The 18,263-nt window shown below is 31.1% G+C and overlaps 2 protein-coding genes across 2 annotated transcripts; both read right to left on the bottom strand.

Annotated features, from left to right (window-relative positions):
- Nucleotides 1-1,507: 1,507 nt before the first annotated feature.
- Nucleotides 1,508-2,537, bottom strand: LOC133781930 (protein PELPK1-like). Its single transcript, XM_062221038.1, has one exon. The coding sequence runs from the start codon at nucleotides 2,450-2,452 to the stop codon at nucleotides 1,778-1,780; it is 675 nt and encodes a 224-aa protein (XP_062077022.1). The 5' UTR covers nucleotides 2,453-2,537; the 3' UTR covers nucleotides 1,508-1,777.
- Nucleotides 2,538-11,473: 8,936 nt separating this feature from the next.
- Nucleotides 11,474-12,454, bottom strand: LOC133781931 (protein PELPK1-like). The gene has a single exon (XM_062221039.1). It carries the CDS (start codon nucleotides 12,358-12,360, stop codon nucleotides 11,728-11,730), a length of 633 nt encoding a protein of 210 aa, XP_062077023.1. The 5' UTR covers nucleotides 12,361-12,454; the 3' UTR covers nucleotides 11,474-11,727.
- Between the last annotated feature and the right edge of the window lie 5,809 nt (nucleotides 12,455-18,263).

Here is an 18,263-nt window from a genome sequence, read left to right as displayed (position 1 = left end):
CAGAATATTCTTATACTTAACAGAATATTCTTATATTTAACTGTAGTTTATAAACACTTAGACTTAAATAAAATAAAATAAATAATTAAAAAAAATTAAAATATGATATTTTTGAGATATTTTACAATGATTATTATTTAAAAATAATAAATAATTAAACAAATTAAAATATGATATTTTAAAGATATTTTACAATGATAATTATTTTAAAATAATAAATAATTAAACAAATTAAAATATGATATTTTTGAGATATCTTACAATGATAATTATTTAAAAATAATAAAATCATACGTTTTATAACTTCAATTAAAATTTAATTAAACTTAAACTTATTTATTAAAATAATATCATATTAAACATATAATACAATCTACTGTGAATTAGCAACAAATTATTTAAAAAAAAAACTAGCAAGAAACTTAAATTTAAAATCAACGTATAATATTTAATATTACATTAAATATATAATATATAATTTTTTTTTGTCACTCCCAAATTCAAAAATTAGAACAAACATAAACTTAAACAAAAATAAATAAATTGTTTAATTAAAATAAGATATTTATTTCAAAATTTATATGACATTTATATAAATTTAATAGAAATAATTAATAAATTCTATAAATAAAACTAAGCAAACGTGCATATACACGTTGCTTGTATCTAGTATATATATAAGTGCTACAAAAAAAATATTGGGTATTTATGATGCCATTTTCCCTTAACAAACTTTAGTTTTAATATATATATATCTCTAATGGTTCAATAAAAAATATTATCTAATGATTAATATATAAATTAAATATCTTTTTCTAAATTTATTTAATGAAAACAACATATTGTTTGTTGGGAGGGCATATTGTTACAATACAAATAAAAAATCTAACTAATTATGATTTATTTTTTAAAATTTGAGACAAAAGTATTTGTCATCTCTAAGTACCTATTACAATTGTTTTTAGGAGTTGCCATTCGAGTCACAACAGCGTGATATGAGACGACACGAACATAAATAAATTTGGGTAACATATATTTAATAATTGAGTTGTGTTCGTATCTGAGTTTTTGACACGTTTAATAATCGTGTTGTATTAACGTTTAATAATCATGTTGTATATTAGTATTTTTTGATATGACATGGTTGTGGATTTTTCTAATAATTTGGCAGTCTCTTTAGACACATCCATATATTTTGTGTCCAGCCCACTGGTACTCAAACACTAAATAACCTCTTTCATCCTGTGATTTTTAATTTATATTCTAACTTGTTTTATAATAGATCGGAAATCATAGAAAAAAGAAAAAGAAACAGATCACAAAGCGCATTTTGGATCAGGGGATCGGGAGATCGATAAACACGCACGTACCGGAGAGTGAGGCAATAATAATTATTGCTCATTATTTAAATCTGATTACGTATTATAAAATTTAGAACAACGTATAAGAATTATAAGATATTCTTTCTGTTGCAGTATTGTTGAAAAGACTTAAACTCACGTGAACATAATCATAAAAGTGGGTAAGATATATTATTTATTATAAAATACAAGGATGTCAAAAAGAAAAAAGAAAAAAAAAAAACTATAATGGCAAGAAACTTATCATAAATATTCAAACACACGTATGCAATAATACTGGTAAAAGATTGTAACTAATAACGGATATAAAAATCCAATAGCTAGGTAGATAAAGAACTTCATAAAGAAGCAGCAAATGCAACATGCAACTGAGCAATATTTAAATCTGCCACTAAAACCAGCACACCATCAAATGCTCAAGGCTTACTGGTGTCAGGAATGGTTGGCAAAGTGGGCTTAGGAAGCTCATGTGGGAGTTCAGGTAATTTCGGAATCTCAAACTTAGGCAACTTAGGAAATTCAAATTTTGGCAACTCTGGCATTTTAGGAGCTTCAAGTTTCGGTAGTTCAGGGAACTTAGGAACTTCAAATTTTGGCAATTCGGGTACCTTAGGGGCATCATCATGGCTCAGTTCATGCAACTTAGGGACTTCAGGCTTTGGTAGTTCAGGAACCTTAGGGAGTTCAGGCTTTGGCACCTCAGGAACCTTAGGGAGTTCAGGTTTAGGCACTTCTGGAACCTTAGGGAGTTCAGGCTTCGGCAGCTCATGAGGCACCTCAGGCAACTTTGGGGCTTCGAATTTTGGAACTTCAGGAACTTTAGGAATATCGGGCTTTGGCAACTCATGAGGTACCTCAGGTAACTTAGGGGCTTCAGGCTTTGGCAGTTCAGGAACTTTAGGAATTTCAAACTTTGGCAGCTCGGGCAACTTGGGGAGTTCGGGCTTTGGAATCTCAGGTACGTTTGGAATGGTAGGAGTAGTCTCTAACAACTGGCGTGATGCTTCGGCAACCATTATGCTGCTTATACAGAAAGTAAATGTAAGAACCAGAAATGGTGACATGAAGTTTGGGAGGCGTGGATAAGCCATGTTAATGTTGATCAAAGCTGAAAAAATGATTGTGTGATACAAAGAAGATAAACTTATTCTAATTGAGAAGAAGAGAGAACTTGAATTGTGGATATAAATCTAATTGCTAATACGTTTTTATAGTACTAACGAGACTTGAAGAATGGACTTTAAAGTCATGAAACGTAAGGTAGGTGTGTTGTTGAACAACTTCTTATAATTGCATGCTTTTATATAAACTACCGTATTAACTAACAGCTATGCGAACATTTCCATATTAATCAATTATATGTCACATTTTTTTTTATTGGAAATGAAAAGGTGTTCTATGTTTGAATGATATTTATATATGAGTTTTAGGTTTTTTGTAGTCTACGTTATTAATCAAGCATTTTGTTTTTATTTGTTGCTCTAAAAAATCGGTTGGTAGGAGTTTTGGATCGCTGGAAGCTGGCACATATGCTAAGCAGTTGAACAAATGGTTTACTTTCTTGCCTTAAATAGATATTATACCCAAAAATTGAATGTAGTAATTATAAGTACAAAGCTATGTACTATCAGATATTTAGTTTTGTCTTTTGTTAGATTCGTTAGCTTAACTAATTAGCAGGGCCATGGGTTAGGCAATGCCCAAGGCATACTCTTCTTGAGCCAATGCCCTCATATTTAGAAGTTAATTTTATATTCCTTAAAAAAATGTTAATTATATATATATATAATAATACATTTTATATTTGATAAAGAAAAAGATTATCAGTATATTTTAGATTAAAAATATATATTTATTATACTGTTATAACAATTTAAAAAAATGCAATATATATATGTAGATATCTATTCATGCATATATTAAATTCATTCTTAATTAACTTGTACCTCATTTGTATATTCTTAGCTAGTTTTCGATAAATTATTTTTATATAAATATATATATATAAATACTAGGTAAAAACAATGTGTGCAATGCACGTTTTTGCTCAGTTTTAATATTGTAAACATTGTGTATAATTTTAATAAAAATTGGTTCACTATTTTAAAATATATATATACAATAAAATGAATTATAGTTCTATAGTATATATAAATATTTCTATCAATAATCTTTACATATATGACATCTAAACACAACGTTGACATATATATATTTACATGGCTACATGACATATATATAAAATACAATATTATTTAAAAAGAAATTAATAATAGAAATAAAATAATAATAGAAAAAATCATAGTGTAGACAGTAATATACATGCATAAACTATTTTTAGTTTCTAATGTATCTCATAATATCCGTTGGTGAATTTGATTAAGAAAAAGAGCTCCAATTACTTGATAAAAAACATACCATCACACAAATTTATAAGATAAAAAAATGATATGTATGCATTTATTATTTTTAAATAAATATGATTTAGTTAATTAAATTATCATAAAATATCTTTAAAATATCATATTTTAATTAATTAATTAATTTATTTTTATTTAAGTTTATGTTTGTTCTACTTTTTGAATTTGGTAGTGACAATAAAAGATTATATATTATATGTTAATATAATATTAAGTTTAAGTTTAATTAAATTTTATTTAAGTTATAAAATATATGGTTTTATTATTTTTAAATAATTATCATTGTAAAATATCTCAAAAATATCATATTTAAATTTGTTTAATTATTTATTTATTTAGTTTTATTTAAGTTTAAGTCATGTTTATACGTTAAATATATGAATATATTGTTAAATATAAGAATATACATTTATAGTCAACGGAAAAAAAACCGTTAAAACAAAGAATTTTCGTTATTTACACATTTTTTATATAGAAGAGATATACTAGATACAAGCAACGTAAAATACACGTTTGCTTAGTTTTATTTATATAATTTATTAATTATATTTATTAAATTTATTTCATGTCATATAAATTTTAAATAAATAAACAAAATTATATATAAAAGAATGACATAAACATATTAAATAGAAAATTAAACCAAAACATATATTTTTTAAATACATATATAATATGATAATGTTTTTAAAACATAAATGATAATTTTTTTAATAAAAATTAAGATTATGTATTGTATAGTATTTTTATAATGATATTTTATAATATTTAAATTTATATTGATATAAGTATTAAATATCTATTCTTGTATTAAATATTATTACAATAATAATATTTTATAATATTTGAATTCAAAGTAATATAATTAGTAAAAAATTGAATTATATATTATTATCATAATAATATTTTATAACATTTAAATTTATATAAATATAGTTATTTAATATCTAGTATTGTATTATGTTTTATTATAATAATGATATTGTATAACATTTACATTTATATTAATTCTCAGAACCTACTTCAAAAGAACCACAAGAAAACCTATCGTAATCTTTATGTTGTTGACTATTATTTTAATATGCTTGTTGTTTATATATGTATATAAGAAACTAGTTTTTATGGCTATTTTGCATATTTAAACTTTGTTTATTGTTTTATTGAGATAAGCTTTGGAGAGGTAATAGAAAATGAGTGAAACTTGATGTATTGCTTGTACTCTTTTGAATCTTGTCTTGTTCTATATATTTTCTCTGGGTTTCTTTGTTATTGTTTGGTTTTTAGCTGATACAAATGGTGAAAACCAATTATTTGCTCATTCTCTAATAAATATAGGGCATATTCAAAGTCCAGTGCTCTTTTTCTAATATATTATATAATTGTAGCTATAAATATTACAAGTTATTCAATAATAAGGTTTTATAAATGTCAAATATTTAATATTGTTTTTCATAGTGGAGTTTGAATATCTTAGATATTCTAGAATTATGTATCCTGCGATGATATATGGATGAAAACATGTGTGTTGTTTGATTTATTTGAATTGTTGGTGTTGATTGTGACAGATGGCTAGGTTAGTAAATTAAGGGATATGCTGTCCGATTTTTAGTAGATTTTTTATATTTATTTTTGTTTTGTATGTTTATTTTTGTTTCTTAATTTGTATTTTTTATTAAAACAAATAGGTACAATATGGGAAATGAATGGATGTTAGCCGATAGGTTGTTAGTGGAATATATAAAAGGGGTCGATGAGTTTCTTAAATTTAGTTTGGGTCATGCCAAAAATCCAAACTATATTTGTTGTCCTTGTAGAAAGTGTGGAATATGAAAAAGATGACCACCACAATGATGTGGCTGATGGGGTGATTTTATCTTCTAGTGTGATTTAAAATTTGGAAAAATTTCATTGTTTGGCTTTTATTTACTAACAATTTATTTTTGTTTCTTCTCAAAGATAATGTTGTTGTATCATGATTCATGTATGATAAGTTACACTCTTTGGGCCAGCAAAACAATGTTGTTGTATCATGTAGGATAATTTATAAGTTGCCAATATGCATTTCTCATGAAATTTAGTTTTTGTTGGCCTTATTCTCATGTAACTTCGACTTGTGAAAACAATTCCTTCATTTTTGTTTGCATTATTGCTATTGTTTTCACTTATATTCTTACTCTTCTTGAGCATTTGTTAGCTGCGTAAAGTGCTTGTGCTTTATTGAAGATTATCTACAATTTTAATTAGGGATTATTGCTATGATTTGCTTATTTTATTGATTATCATTGAAATCTTTGGGAGTTTTAGAAAAGTTATTGCTGCATTGAGAAGAAATTTTATGCTGAAAGTTTAACTTATTGATTGATGGTTAGGTCTTATTGGTTGATTTTGTTTGATTGTGAATTACATTCAAAATTTGGAGTTAGTGATTTGGCTTGCATTCTTGAGCATAATGATTGTGCTAATGGTGTATGCTGAAATGATTGCTGAATTTCAGATTTAATGAGAGGTGGTAGTGTGAAATTTATTGTTGTGTTTCATTGAAGATCAATTAAAATTTTAGGGAATATTCATATGAATAGTTTTTATTATGATTATTTATGAAAATTTGATGATTATTGAGATATTGATGGAGAGCTAGTTTTTTTTTTAACTGCTTAATAATATTGAGTGGAAGTTGTTTGGCTTTTGATGATGGAATATGCTAGAATTTTTTATGAAGTACGTGTTTTTCAACATTTAATGGTGTGTTTTGTAATTGCACAAGAACCTTATATATTTATATGTATATATATATTATTATTGTAGTGAAAATGACATTCGGTTAAAATTGGACCATGGGTAGAAACTAGAACGCTCATGGTGATATTGATGAGGATGAGCTTTTGCAAAGGGAAGAAGAAGTTTCTTGAAGAATCCATCATCAAGTCAAGTTATGATATTATGGGGTTCCATTGTTAACTCAAGTTATCATTATTAGATTTCTTAGTTTTATATTATAAATGTGATAAGATTGATTATTAATATTTGTTCCAAATTTTTTTTTTTAGATTTGTAACTATCTCATTGAATGTACAAGTTTAGTTATTTTATTCTATAAGTTTTCAGATTTGTATATAAATGTTTCATTTAAATCGTAATTTTTAATTTAAAATAAATATGAATTATTTTTAAAAAAAATTAAAAATATAACTTTTAAGGACTCACATTGTGAGCCCTAAAAATTATTATTTTAGGGCATGCAAAGAGAGACCTAAAAACTTTATTTAAAGGCACTCAACACTACTACAAAAAAGGTTTTTTAGGACTAGCATTGCGAGTCCTAAAAAAGTTTTTAGGACTCGCGCCCCGCGAGTCCTCTATTTGAGAGCCTTAAAAACTAAGGTTTTTTAGGACTTGCATTGCGAGTCCTAAAAGAATATTTTTAGGACTCGCAATGCGAGTCCTAAAAGAATGTGCGAGTCCTAAAAACATTCTTTTAGGACTCACAATGCAAGTCCTAAAAAATCTGGTTGAGTGTCTTTAAGTAATTTTTTAGGACTCTCATTGCGAGTCCTAAATTAATGTTTTTAGGACTCGCATTGCTAGTCCTGAAAAATTTTATTTTTAGTTTTTTAAAAATAATTTATTTTTATTTTAAATTAAAAATAACTTTTTAAATTAAACATTTATATACAATTATGAAAACTTATAAATTAAAATAACAAAATAGACACAACAATTAACAGCCATTCTAATTAATTCTAAAGATAAACAACAATTTTATATAATTAAATCTACATAAACAATCAAATTGAGTTGTTTAGAACTTTAGAGTACATATAATAGTCAATCTAATTGTAGCGGTCAAAGAAACAACATGTCTGTATAGTATGCTCGCTCAAACTTTTGAAACAACACGTCTACACAGATTTGCCCTTTTTCTTGACCTCCTCACCTCAGTTGTATCTTTCTCCCTCATCTCCTCACTATCTGAATTATGGACCTCTTCCCCTCTGTACTGTATCTTCTTCTTCTTCTTCTGATTTATCATTTGATGTTGGTGTAGGTGTAAAGTCCAAAGAAGAAGTTGAATGACAATGATTATTCTGTATTATTGCCTTACTCTGTTACACTGAAAATGTATTTATACAAGACTAAGACCTTTACGTAACTAACTGAACAGCATTACCAACTAATAACATAACAGTATACTCTAACAATATATATATATATATACTCTAATAATATTCAAATCAATATATATATATAATTCAAAAATAACATTTATATATTAAATAAATATTAAATCAATATATATATAACATTCAGAAACAACTACCGTGGTGGACGGAGGCGCCGAGAACCACCAGTCGCCGTCGACATTGAGCCCCAGCCAGAAGCCTTGCACCGATGAGCCCCAACGTCGCCCGAAGTCGTCGGCGAGAAGAACCACCTAGACCGAGCATGCGTCGGCCGAAGCTTGAAGTCGTCGCCCCTGCGTCGCTCGAAGCCGTAGTTGTTGCCGAGAACCACCCAGCCCGAAAGTTCATGCCCCTGCGTCGCTTGAATCCGCCGCCATTGCCGAGAACCACCCAGCCCGAAGATTTGCGCCACCGTCGGTCGTCGTCTGCAACTATTGATGATGAGTGGCTAAGGGCTGAGTTCTTTCTGTTGAAGAAGAAGAAGAAGAAGAAGGAGGAGGAAGGAGGCGGCTGAGTTGTTTATGTTGAAGAAGAAGAAGATGAAAGAAGGAGGCGGCTGAGTTCTATTAGGTTATTAGGATTAGGTATTATGTATATGATAAAACATTTAAAATATAAAAATGAAATGTAAAAAAAAATATATATTGTTAAATATTATTTCCCAACACATAATAATTATTTTTTATTAATTATTTCCTAATAAATAATTAATTAAATGAGAACACTTCAAAAAATTAGTGGGAATTCGAAAATTTTCAAAATTCAAAATTTTATGATACACATAAGTTTTTAGGACTCGCGAATAATGTTTTTAGGACTCGGAATGCGAGTCCTAAAAACATTCTTTTAGGACTCGCAACGCGAGTCCTAAAAATCTCCTGCTTTTTAAAATTCAAAATTTTATGATATACATAAGTTTTTAGGACTCGCAATGCGAGTCCTAAAAACATTGTTTTAGGACTCGCAAAGTCCAGGAGGTGTTTGTTTAAAAAAAACTCAAACTTTTAGAACACACATAGTTTTTAGGACTCGCTCCGCGAGTCCTAAAACAAATTCTATAAGGACTCGCAATGCGAGTCCTAAAAGGTCCAGGAGACTTTTTTAGGACTCGCATTTATGTGAGTGTCCTAAAAATGTGTCCTAAAAAGGTGTTTTTGTAGTAGTGCAACGGGATCTTTTAGGACACGCATTGCGAGCCCTAAAAATATTCTTTCAAGGCTCATAACACATGCCATAAAAAGATTCGTTGCGAGCCCTAAAAATTATCACTCTTTAAGGCTCTCAAATAGAGGGCTCGTAATGCGAGCCCTAAAAAGCCTTTTTTGTAGTAGTGTGGGCTGCACATTTGTGATGTACTCATCGAGGGGGTCATTTTGATATATGCCATGCCTACCTTCGTTGACATTTTCGGTGCACCGCTCGCTGCCGCCATCAACTGCCACTATGCACCGCTTGGGGAAAACGTGATATTAAAATTGGACTAAATCACTCTAGGATCACTGTTAAGCTTAGGAGAGTTTATTTGGACACGGACCGACAATTCTAAGGAGGTAAGACTCAATTTGATTATTGAACTTGTTTTATATGTATCGAATAATATTAGACATATTCAAATTTTTTATTTATAAAATGTTTGAATAATTGAAAACTTAATTTGCATGCTTTTTTGGACTGTTCTGAGGCCACTGAGTGCCAAATATATATTTATATGCTTATTTATGCAGATTATGATTTTGGGTTTTATTCATAGGCAGCCATTATGCAACCCAATTTTTTAAAATAAAGGGAATATGTTCTTTTGTTATTATATTTTACTGCATTTGGTTATATTGTTGAGATCCATATTGATCATAATTTGTGCATATTGTTGTTTCACGACCTAGTCTTCGTGTCATCATAAGTAGGTTAGGTGTTCACCCACCTCTAAGTGTAAAGACCTAGTATCTGTATACACGATGTGAGCTGAGTCAACTCTTATGGTGCTTATCAAGCACGACTACCCAATTTAGGATGTCGTTTTCTATGATGGGTATTGTGAACTAGGGATTTAGTGGATGGTGTGATGTGCACGTGTAGTTTGTCTCTTGTAATTATTCGTGGTCTCTCTGTTTTTGTTTACACATGATGATATGTTTTATTTTAAAAAGCTAACCATTCAAGGATTTTTATTAAAACTATCGGTCGTTAGTGATTAGTTGTTTTCCTACAAGACTTTATAAGATAACCTCCTATTTCTCTCTTTCAGGAAACACTCAGTTGAGACTAGTGGATATGAGGATGGATGAGAATCCGTCATTTGGATTTTTCCTAGTTTAATCTTGATTTCTTGGTTTCAAGGAAATGTGTATGACTTGGGAATTATCCTTGATTCTATTAAGGTATATGAATTGGAATTGAGCTAAATTATTTAGTTTTGAGGAATTACAGATGCTAAGTATATATTTTTTATTTGTGACTTATTAAAGTTAACTATTTAGTGATCACATAACTGTGTGAAATATTACTTTTAAACGTATATATAATTAAAATGATCCCAATTTTATTACTATTATTTTCTATATAATTATAGGAGTTATTCCATTATTTTTGGACTTATGATTATTGTAATTTATAGTATAAACTATAGGATTGCTTATAAACATTATTTTCCAAACAAGGGTCAAATATTGACTCTTGACCACCCAAGTTATGGATATTATACTTCTGCCACTACCTAGGGCTAAATTCGTGACAATGACTCTTTTAACCTTGTTTTTTATTCATTCTAGAATTAAAGAAAAACAATTACATATAAATGTAGCAATTATGTATTAACCACACCAGGATTAATACTCTTCCCCATTAATATTCTAAACCCCATTCCATTGAGTATATGCTTAAATAAAAATATTAATATTATTTTCTTATGTATTTAAATCATAAATATATTTTTTAATTTACTTGAATTTTATATTAAAAAAAAAAAAGTAAGGACACTTAGGTCAATACATCACTATTTTTCATTTCGTTCCAACACCAAACCAAACAAAAGAATTATGATTCCAATATTCATTCCAAAACTAAACTAAACTAAACTAAACAACATAATAACATTCTCATTACCATTCTTATTCTATTCTATGACTATTCACATTACTATTCTAATTTCATTCCACACACCACTTAAGAGTAACTTTTTGATGACTATTAATTACTTATTTTAAGATTGTGAATTTTGAAATTTTGTTATGTACAGAATATGAATTTTTAATTTTTAAATGCTAAACAATCAATTTTTTAGTTTTAATATTTTTTATTATTTAAAACAAATATTTTATTCACTAAGAATTTATTTCAAAAAATATATTTTTTGTAATATTTTTTAATATATATGTAATGATATTTGAAAATTAGTTTTGGCAAAAGGGTACTTTTCACTTTTTTTGTTGTTGTAATAATTTGTTAATAAGTATTATAAAGTTACATGCGCGCGTATCATGAGCATTACAGATCAAACGGGACACAATAATCATTAAAGTGGGTGAGATATAATATTTATTATAAAATATAAGGATGTCAAAAGAAAAAAAAATACAATATTCGCTAGAAACTTATCATAAATATTTAATCACACGTATACAACAATATTGGTAAAAGATTGTAAGATATAAGAATCCAATAGCTATGTAGCTAAATAAACGAATTCATAAAGAAACAGCACATGCAACTTGAAACTGATCAAGCAATATTTAAATCTGCCACTGAAACCAGCACTCCATTAAATGCTCAAGGCTTACTGGTATGAGGTGCGGTGTCAGGAATGGTTGGCAAAGTGGGCTTAGGAAGCTCATGTGGGAGTTCAGGCAATTTTGGAATCTCAAGCTTAGGAAATTCAAATTTAGGCAACTCAGGCATCTTAGGAGCTTCAAGTTTTGGCAGTTCAGGAAACTTAGGAACTTCAAATTTTGGCAATTCGGGTACCTTGGGGGCATCATCATGGCTGAGTTCATGCAACTTAGGGACTTCAGGCTTTGGTAGTACAGGAACCTTAGGGAGTTCAGGCTTTGGCACTTCAGGAACCTTCGGAATTTCGGGCTTTGGCAGCTCAGGCAACTTTGGGGCTTCGGGTTTTGGAACTTCAGGAACCTTAGGAATTTCAGGCTTTGGCAACTCATGAGGCACCTCAGGCAATTTAGGGGCTTCGGGCTTTGGTAGTTCAGGAACTTTAGGAATTTCAAACTTTGGCAGCTCGGGCAACTTGGGCAGCTCGGGCTTCGGAATCTCAGGTACCTTGGGAAAGCTAGGAGTGGTCTCTAACAACTGGCGTGACGCTTCGGCAACCATTATGCTACTGATACAGAAAGAAAATGTAAGAGCCAGAAGTGGTAACATGAAGTTTGGGAGGCGTTGATAAGCCATGTTAATGTTGATCAAAGCTGAAAAAATTATTGTGTGATACGAAGAAGATATACTTCAAATTGAGAAGAAGAGAAAACTTGTTTGTGTATAAAAATCTAATTGCTAATACGTATATATAGCTAGGGAATAGAACGTGAAGAATGGACTTTAAAGTCATGAAAGGTAAGGTAGGTGTGTTGTTGATCAACTTCTTACTTGCATGCACTTACATAAACTACTATGCGAACATTTGGACATTACTCCATTATATTGTATTTCTTTAGTTGGATAATGTCATATTTTTTTTGTAGTTTTTTATTGGAAAAGAAAAGGTGTAGTTTTATGTTTTCATAATATATTATCTGTTTTGGGTTTTTATTGTTGTCCACGCAATATTCTAGCATTTTGTTTTGATTTGTTGCTCTAAAAAAATGGTTGGTGGGAGTTTTGGATCGCTAGAAGCTGGCACATATAGTCATTCCTGTTGCTAAGTAGTTGAACAAATGGTTTACTTGTTCTTGCCTTTAAAAGATTATACTCAAAAATTGAATGTAGTTATAAGTACAAAGTTATGTACTATAGGAGATTTATAGTTTAGTGTTATGCAGATTCGTTGGCTTAACTAATTAGTAGAGCCGACTTAAGGGTTAGACAAATGCCTCATATTCAGAAGTAATTTTTTTTTTATATAATTATTGCTTACCTAATTGAAGAAATAACTTTATTGCATTTAAGAATTATTTCAATTATTGCTGACCTATTATTTTTTCAAACATTTGAAACAATCCATATTGTTGTATGAAACAAATGAAAAAATTGATTAGATAATAAAAAGATTACATAAAAATACTAATTTTCTAGCTATAACAATCATGTACAAAATGATATCTCGAAATCTACAAATATATTAAATTCACTCTTATCTTGTATCTCATTTATATTTTCTTAATTTTCAATGATTTCTTCATATAAATATATATTTCTAATTTCAAAATATATTTTTTCATATATTCTTCTATCTTCTTTTGATAATTTAAAAAAAAAAAAATCACATTGTATTGTGAAACAGAGATTGAATGAATTTCTTACTAATTGTTATTGAATAAACTTGATCATTACAAACCTATTTATAAGCTAATCTGTGTTAAGCACCAAGACTGGTTTAACCGAATTGGTTAAAGCCAATTTACTAAAAGACAAAAAAACGGTAATAAACTAAAAACAGAAAAGCAGAAAGAAAGGAAAAATACAATACAATCAGTTGTAACTAATGTAACTAAAATGCAATAAATATATTTTCCTAATGCCCCCTCCTCAAGATGGAGCGTAGATGTTGAAAACGGACATCTTGGATATGTGTGATGATAACACAGGGAATGAAAGTGGTTTAGTGAAGGCATCTGCCAATTGAAGAGAGCTGGAAATCGGAATAAGGCGTATAGTTGAATCCTTGACTTTGTCTCTGATAAAATGACAGTAAAATTCAATGTGCTTCGTCCGTTCGTGAAAGGTAGGATTATTTGCAATGTGTATTGCCGACTGGTTATCACAATAAATAAAGGAAGGATTGGAGTGAGGAAAGTGAAAGTCTCGAAGAAGATATCTCAGCCAAGTAATTTCACTAGTAGTGGCAGCTAAAGCACGGTATTCTGCTTCTGCGGAACTTTTGGATACAGTAGGCTGTTTCTTTGTTCTCCAGGAGATAAGGGAATCGCCTAGAAATACACAGAAACCGGTTGTGGATCGTCTTGTTGTTGGGCAAGAAGCCCAGTCCGAGTCAAAGAATCCACGAAGATGCATGGTTGAGGAAGAAGAATAGAGAAGTCCCTCGCCGGGACTACCTTTCAAATATCTGAGGAGATGGTGAATGGCCTGAAGATGAGTGGTGCGAGGACATGACATAAACTGGCTGAGACAGTTGACAGCGAAGGTAATGTCAGGTCGAGACAAGGTGAGGTAGAGAAGACGACCAATTAATTGACGATAGTGAGAAGGATTAGCTAAGATTTCGCCTTGTTCATTGTCAAGTTTCAACCTCGGATCCATTGGAGTCTTGCTTGGTTTACTTCCCATGTATCCCGTGTCTTCAAGGAGTTGAAGTACATACTTACGTTGTGACAAAAACAGAGTCTCCTTTGTTCTGGCTATCTCAAATCCAAGAAAGTATTTGAGGTCTCCAAGGGTCTTGAGCTTGAATCTTTTGTGCAGGGCATCTTGTAATTTGTGTAGAACTGAGATGTTGGGCCCTGTGATGATAATGTCGTCCACGTACACGAGTAGAGCTATGAAGGTGTCATTGATACCTCTTGTGAACAGCGTATAGTCAGCTTGGTACTGCTGGAAACCTTCTTGTATGAGAGCATCTGTGAGTGTTTTGTACCATTGCCTCGACGACTGTTTGAGTCCATATATGGACTTGTGCAACTTGCATACCAAAGTATTACCTGTATTAGAAGAATTAGGCACAGTTAGACCTTTAGGCAAGCTCATATAGACCTCTTCATTGAGGTCCCCATTTAAAAATGCATTGTTAATGTCTAATTGTAATATATGCCAATGATGAATTGTAGATATAGCTAGCAGTAATTTGAAAGTAACCATCTTTGCAACAGGAGAAAAGGTATCAAAAAAGTCAAGCCCTTCTTGTTGCGTGTAACCTTGCGCAACAAGACGGGCTTTATACCGTTCTATACTCCCATCACTATTATACTTCACTTTATACACCCAACGACACCCTATTGCTCTTTTGTTACTTGGTAGTTCTGTGAGAGTCCAGGTATTGTTGGTAGTAAGTGCATTTAATTCCTGCTGCATAGCTTTGATCCAGTGATCATGCTGTATGGCCTCATGATAACTGTTTGGCTCCTTTTGAGAAGATACTGCAAAAACAAAATTTTTGTAAGAATCTGATAAAAGGTCATATGATATAAATTTAGACATTGGATGTGGAGTAGATGAGTTGTCTTGAATAGCTGAATAGCATTCAAAGTCTCTAAGATAAGCTGGAGTCTTAGTAGTTCTGTTGGATCTCCTAGGAGCAACAGGAAGTTGTTCCTGTGATGAGTCATCTGAAGGTGTAGGAGAAGGTTGAATATCAACATCAGGATCTGCTGATAACTTGGATTCTTGTTCCTGAGAAGAAGGATCAGTAGGGCCATGCATATTTGGATAATCACATAATTCATTTAATGAAATGGGGTTAGGCAGAACCAATTGAGAGAAAGGATCCATACATGAGTTATCAGAATTTAGTTTATTTAAAGGAAAAATATTTTCATGAAACACAACATTACGAGAAATGAAAACTTGTTTTTCATTGATATCATACAGTTTATATCCTTTAACTCCTTGTGGATACCCAATGAAAACACAAGTTCTAGCTCTAGGTGAAAATTTATTCCTATGGGCAGATAAAGTTGATGCAAAAACTAAGCAGCCAAAAGATCTTAAATGGTCATACTCAGGTTTCTTACTGAAAAGTAATTCAAAAGGGGTTTTATTTTTCAGTAAGGGTGTTGCAATTCTATTGATAATATAAGCTGCAGTCAAAACACAATCTGACCAAAATTTAATTGGTATTTTGGCCTGAAAATATAAAGCTCGTGCCACATTTAATAAATGCTGGTGTTTTCTTTCTACAACAGCATTTTGTTCAGGTGTTTCAATACATGTGAACTCATGCAATATGCCATGCTTAAAAAAAAAATCTTTAAAGGTCAATTCAGGAGCATTATCCGATCTAAAAGTTTTAAAAACACAGTTAAAATGTGTCTGGACATATGAAAGAAAATTGGGAATAATAGTCAATGCATCAGATTTATATTGCATCAAATATATCCAAGTGAACCTTGAATAATCATCAACCAAAGTCAGAAAGTACCTATGATTAGTATGTGAAGTAACATGATATGGACCCCAAACATCACAATGAATCAAATCGAAAATTTTATTTGCAAACCTGTTATTGCTACTAAAAGAGAGTTTCTTTTGTTTAGCTTTTGGACAAACATAACATGGTTCACATTTATTCAAAACAGAAGAGTTACAATGTAGTTCATCCTTAAGAAAATCTAATCGTTTATTGGAAAGATGACCAAGGCGTGAGTGCCAGGTCTCAACAGAAACAGATAAAGTTGGTGAGGATGTTGGTGTAGCATCAAGAACGTATAAATTGTTGAGGACACTACCCTTTCCAATCATCATCTTGCTGACATTGTCCTGTATGACAAAGGACTCAGATGTAAAATGCATATTAACAAAGGCATTTTTAGTAAGAGAACTTACTGAAATTATATTATAGTTGAAGGTAGGCACATACAGAACATCATGAAGCATGATTTTACCATTAAGAAGTACAGATCCCCTTTGAGACACATATACACTTTCATTATTAGGCAAAATAAGTTTAGTAGTAGCAGTCTTGCATACATATTGAAACATATTTATATTTGCACAAATATGACGTGTTGCTCCTGAATCTATGATCCATGTGTTATTCAAAGGAAGAATTTTAGAGTTATGAGATAGGATGATACCTGAGTTACCTATCGAGGTTGATGGTTCCAAATTATTCATACCAGATTGTTGAGTAGCAAGCAGATTCAGCAATTGCTGATATTGAGTGGTTGTCAATTGTGGCAGAAGAGTGTGACTTTCTGTAGAAACTGTGTTAGGAACATCACCAGTATTTATCTGATTTGCATTGGCTTCATTGGACTTTTGCTGCTTGTTATACCCTGGAGGGTATCCATGAATCTTGTAGCATCGTTCTATGGTGTGTCCAAGAACATTGCAGTGAGTGCAGAATGGCCTATTCCTTTTTTGAGAATGACCTTTCGGAATCTGATTATCACTTCTTGAATTTGTGTTCTTTTCACCTCTAAAAGCAAAAGCCATAGCACTGTTATTGTTAGGATCTGAGTTTGTAGATGTACCTCCTTTTTGAAGTTCTTCTTGTGTCACCAAGTGGAAGACTCGGTTTACTTCTGGCAGTGGGTCCATGAGTAGTATACTACCTCGAACTTGAGAGTAAGCATCAGAGAGTCCCATGAGAAAGGACATAATATACTCCATGTTGTAGTGTTCTTGGAGTTTCTTGACTCCTCCACAAGTGCATCCGAGGCATGTACAGTTGGGCCTGTAATTGGTCAACTCCTCCCATATGGTTTTGAGTCTAGTGAAGTACATACTAACAGTTTGGTTTTCCTGCTTTAGATTCATTAGATCTTTCCTCAAATTGAAAATATGAGTACCATTACGTTGATGAAATCGAGTTTTCAGATCTAACCAAATGGCCGAAGCCGATTCATCATACAATATACTGGAAGAGATTTCTTTAGAAACAGAGTTTAAGATCCAAGAAATTACCATATTATTGTTCCTAATCCAAGCAGTGTAAAGACTTTGATCAGAAATAGATGGTTTAGGAATCGAACCGTCCAAGAATCCAATCTTGTTCTTCACTGAGATAGCCAATTGCATTGCTCTGCTCCAAGACACATAGTTGTCTTGTCCGGTTAAGAGCTGTGAAACTAACGTATTCCCAGGGTTATCTCCGTGATGCAAGAAGTAGGGATTAGCTGGATCTTCAAGAGGATTCTTGATTGCAGCAGCGGAAAGACTTGGATTACTCTGAATCGAAGGAGTTTGAGGATCGCCTGGAGGAGTCGAACTCTGATCGGACGGAGAGTAAACTTGAGGATTTGTCGCCATTTCTGAAAAACAAGGACGCAGATACAGTCGAACAGATTAATGGAGTGAGATACAGTGGAATGATGAAGGAGAAGTCGAGAGAGTGAGTGTGCACGACGACGCCGGAGCTGGAACGCATGTGGCCGGAGAATCGGATCGAACAGGGAAAGCTTAACCTTCCCTCTCTGGTACCATATTGTGAAACAGAGATTGAATGAATTTCTTACTAATTG

The sequence above is a fragment of the Humulus lupulus genome, chromosome 6 (genome assembly GCF_963169125.1).
Source record: "Humulus lupulus chromosome 6, drHumLupu1.1, whole genome shotgun sequence".
In the NCBI taxonomy this organism is placed as follows: domain Eukaryota; kingdom Viridiplantae; phylum Streptophyta; class Magnoliopsida; order Rosales; family Cannabaceae; genus Humulus; species Humulus lupulus.
This window is presented reverse-complemented; position numbering and strand designations above follow the sequence as displayed.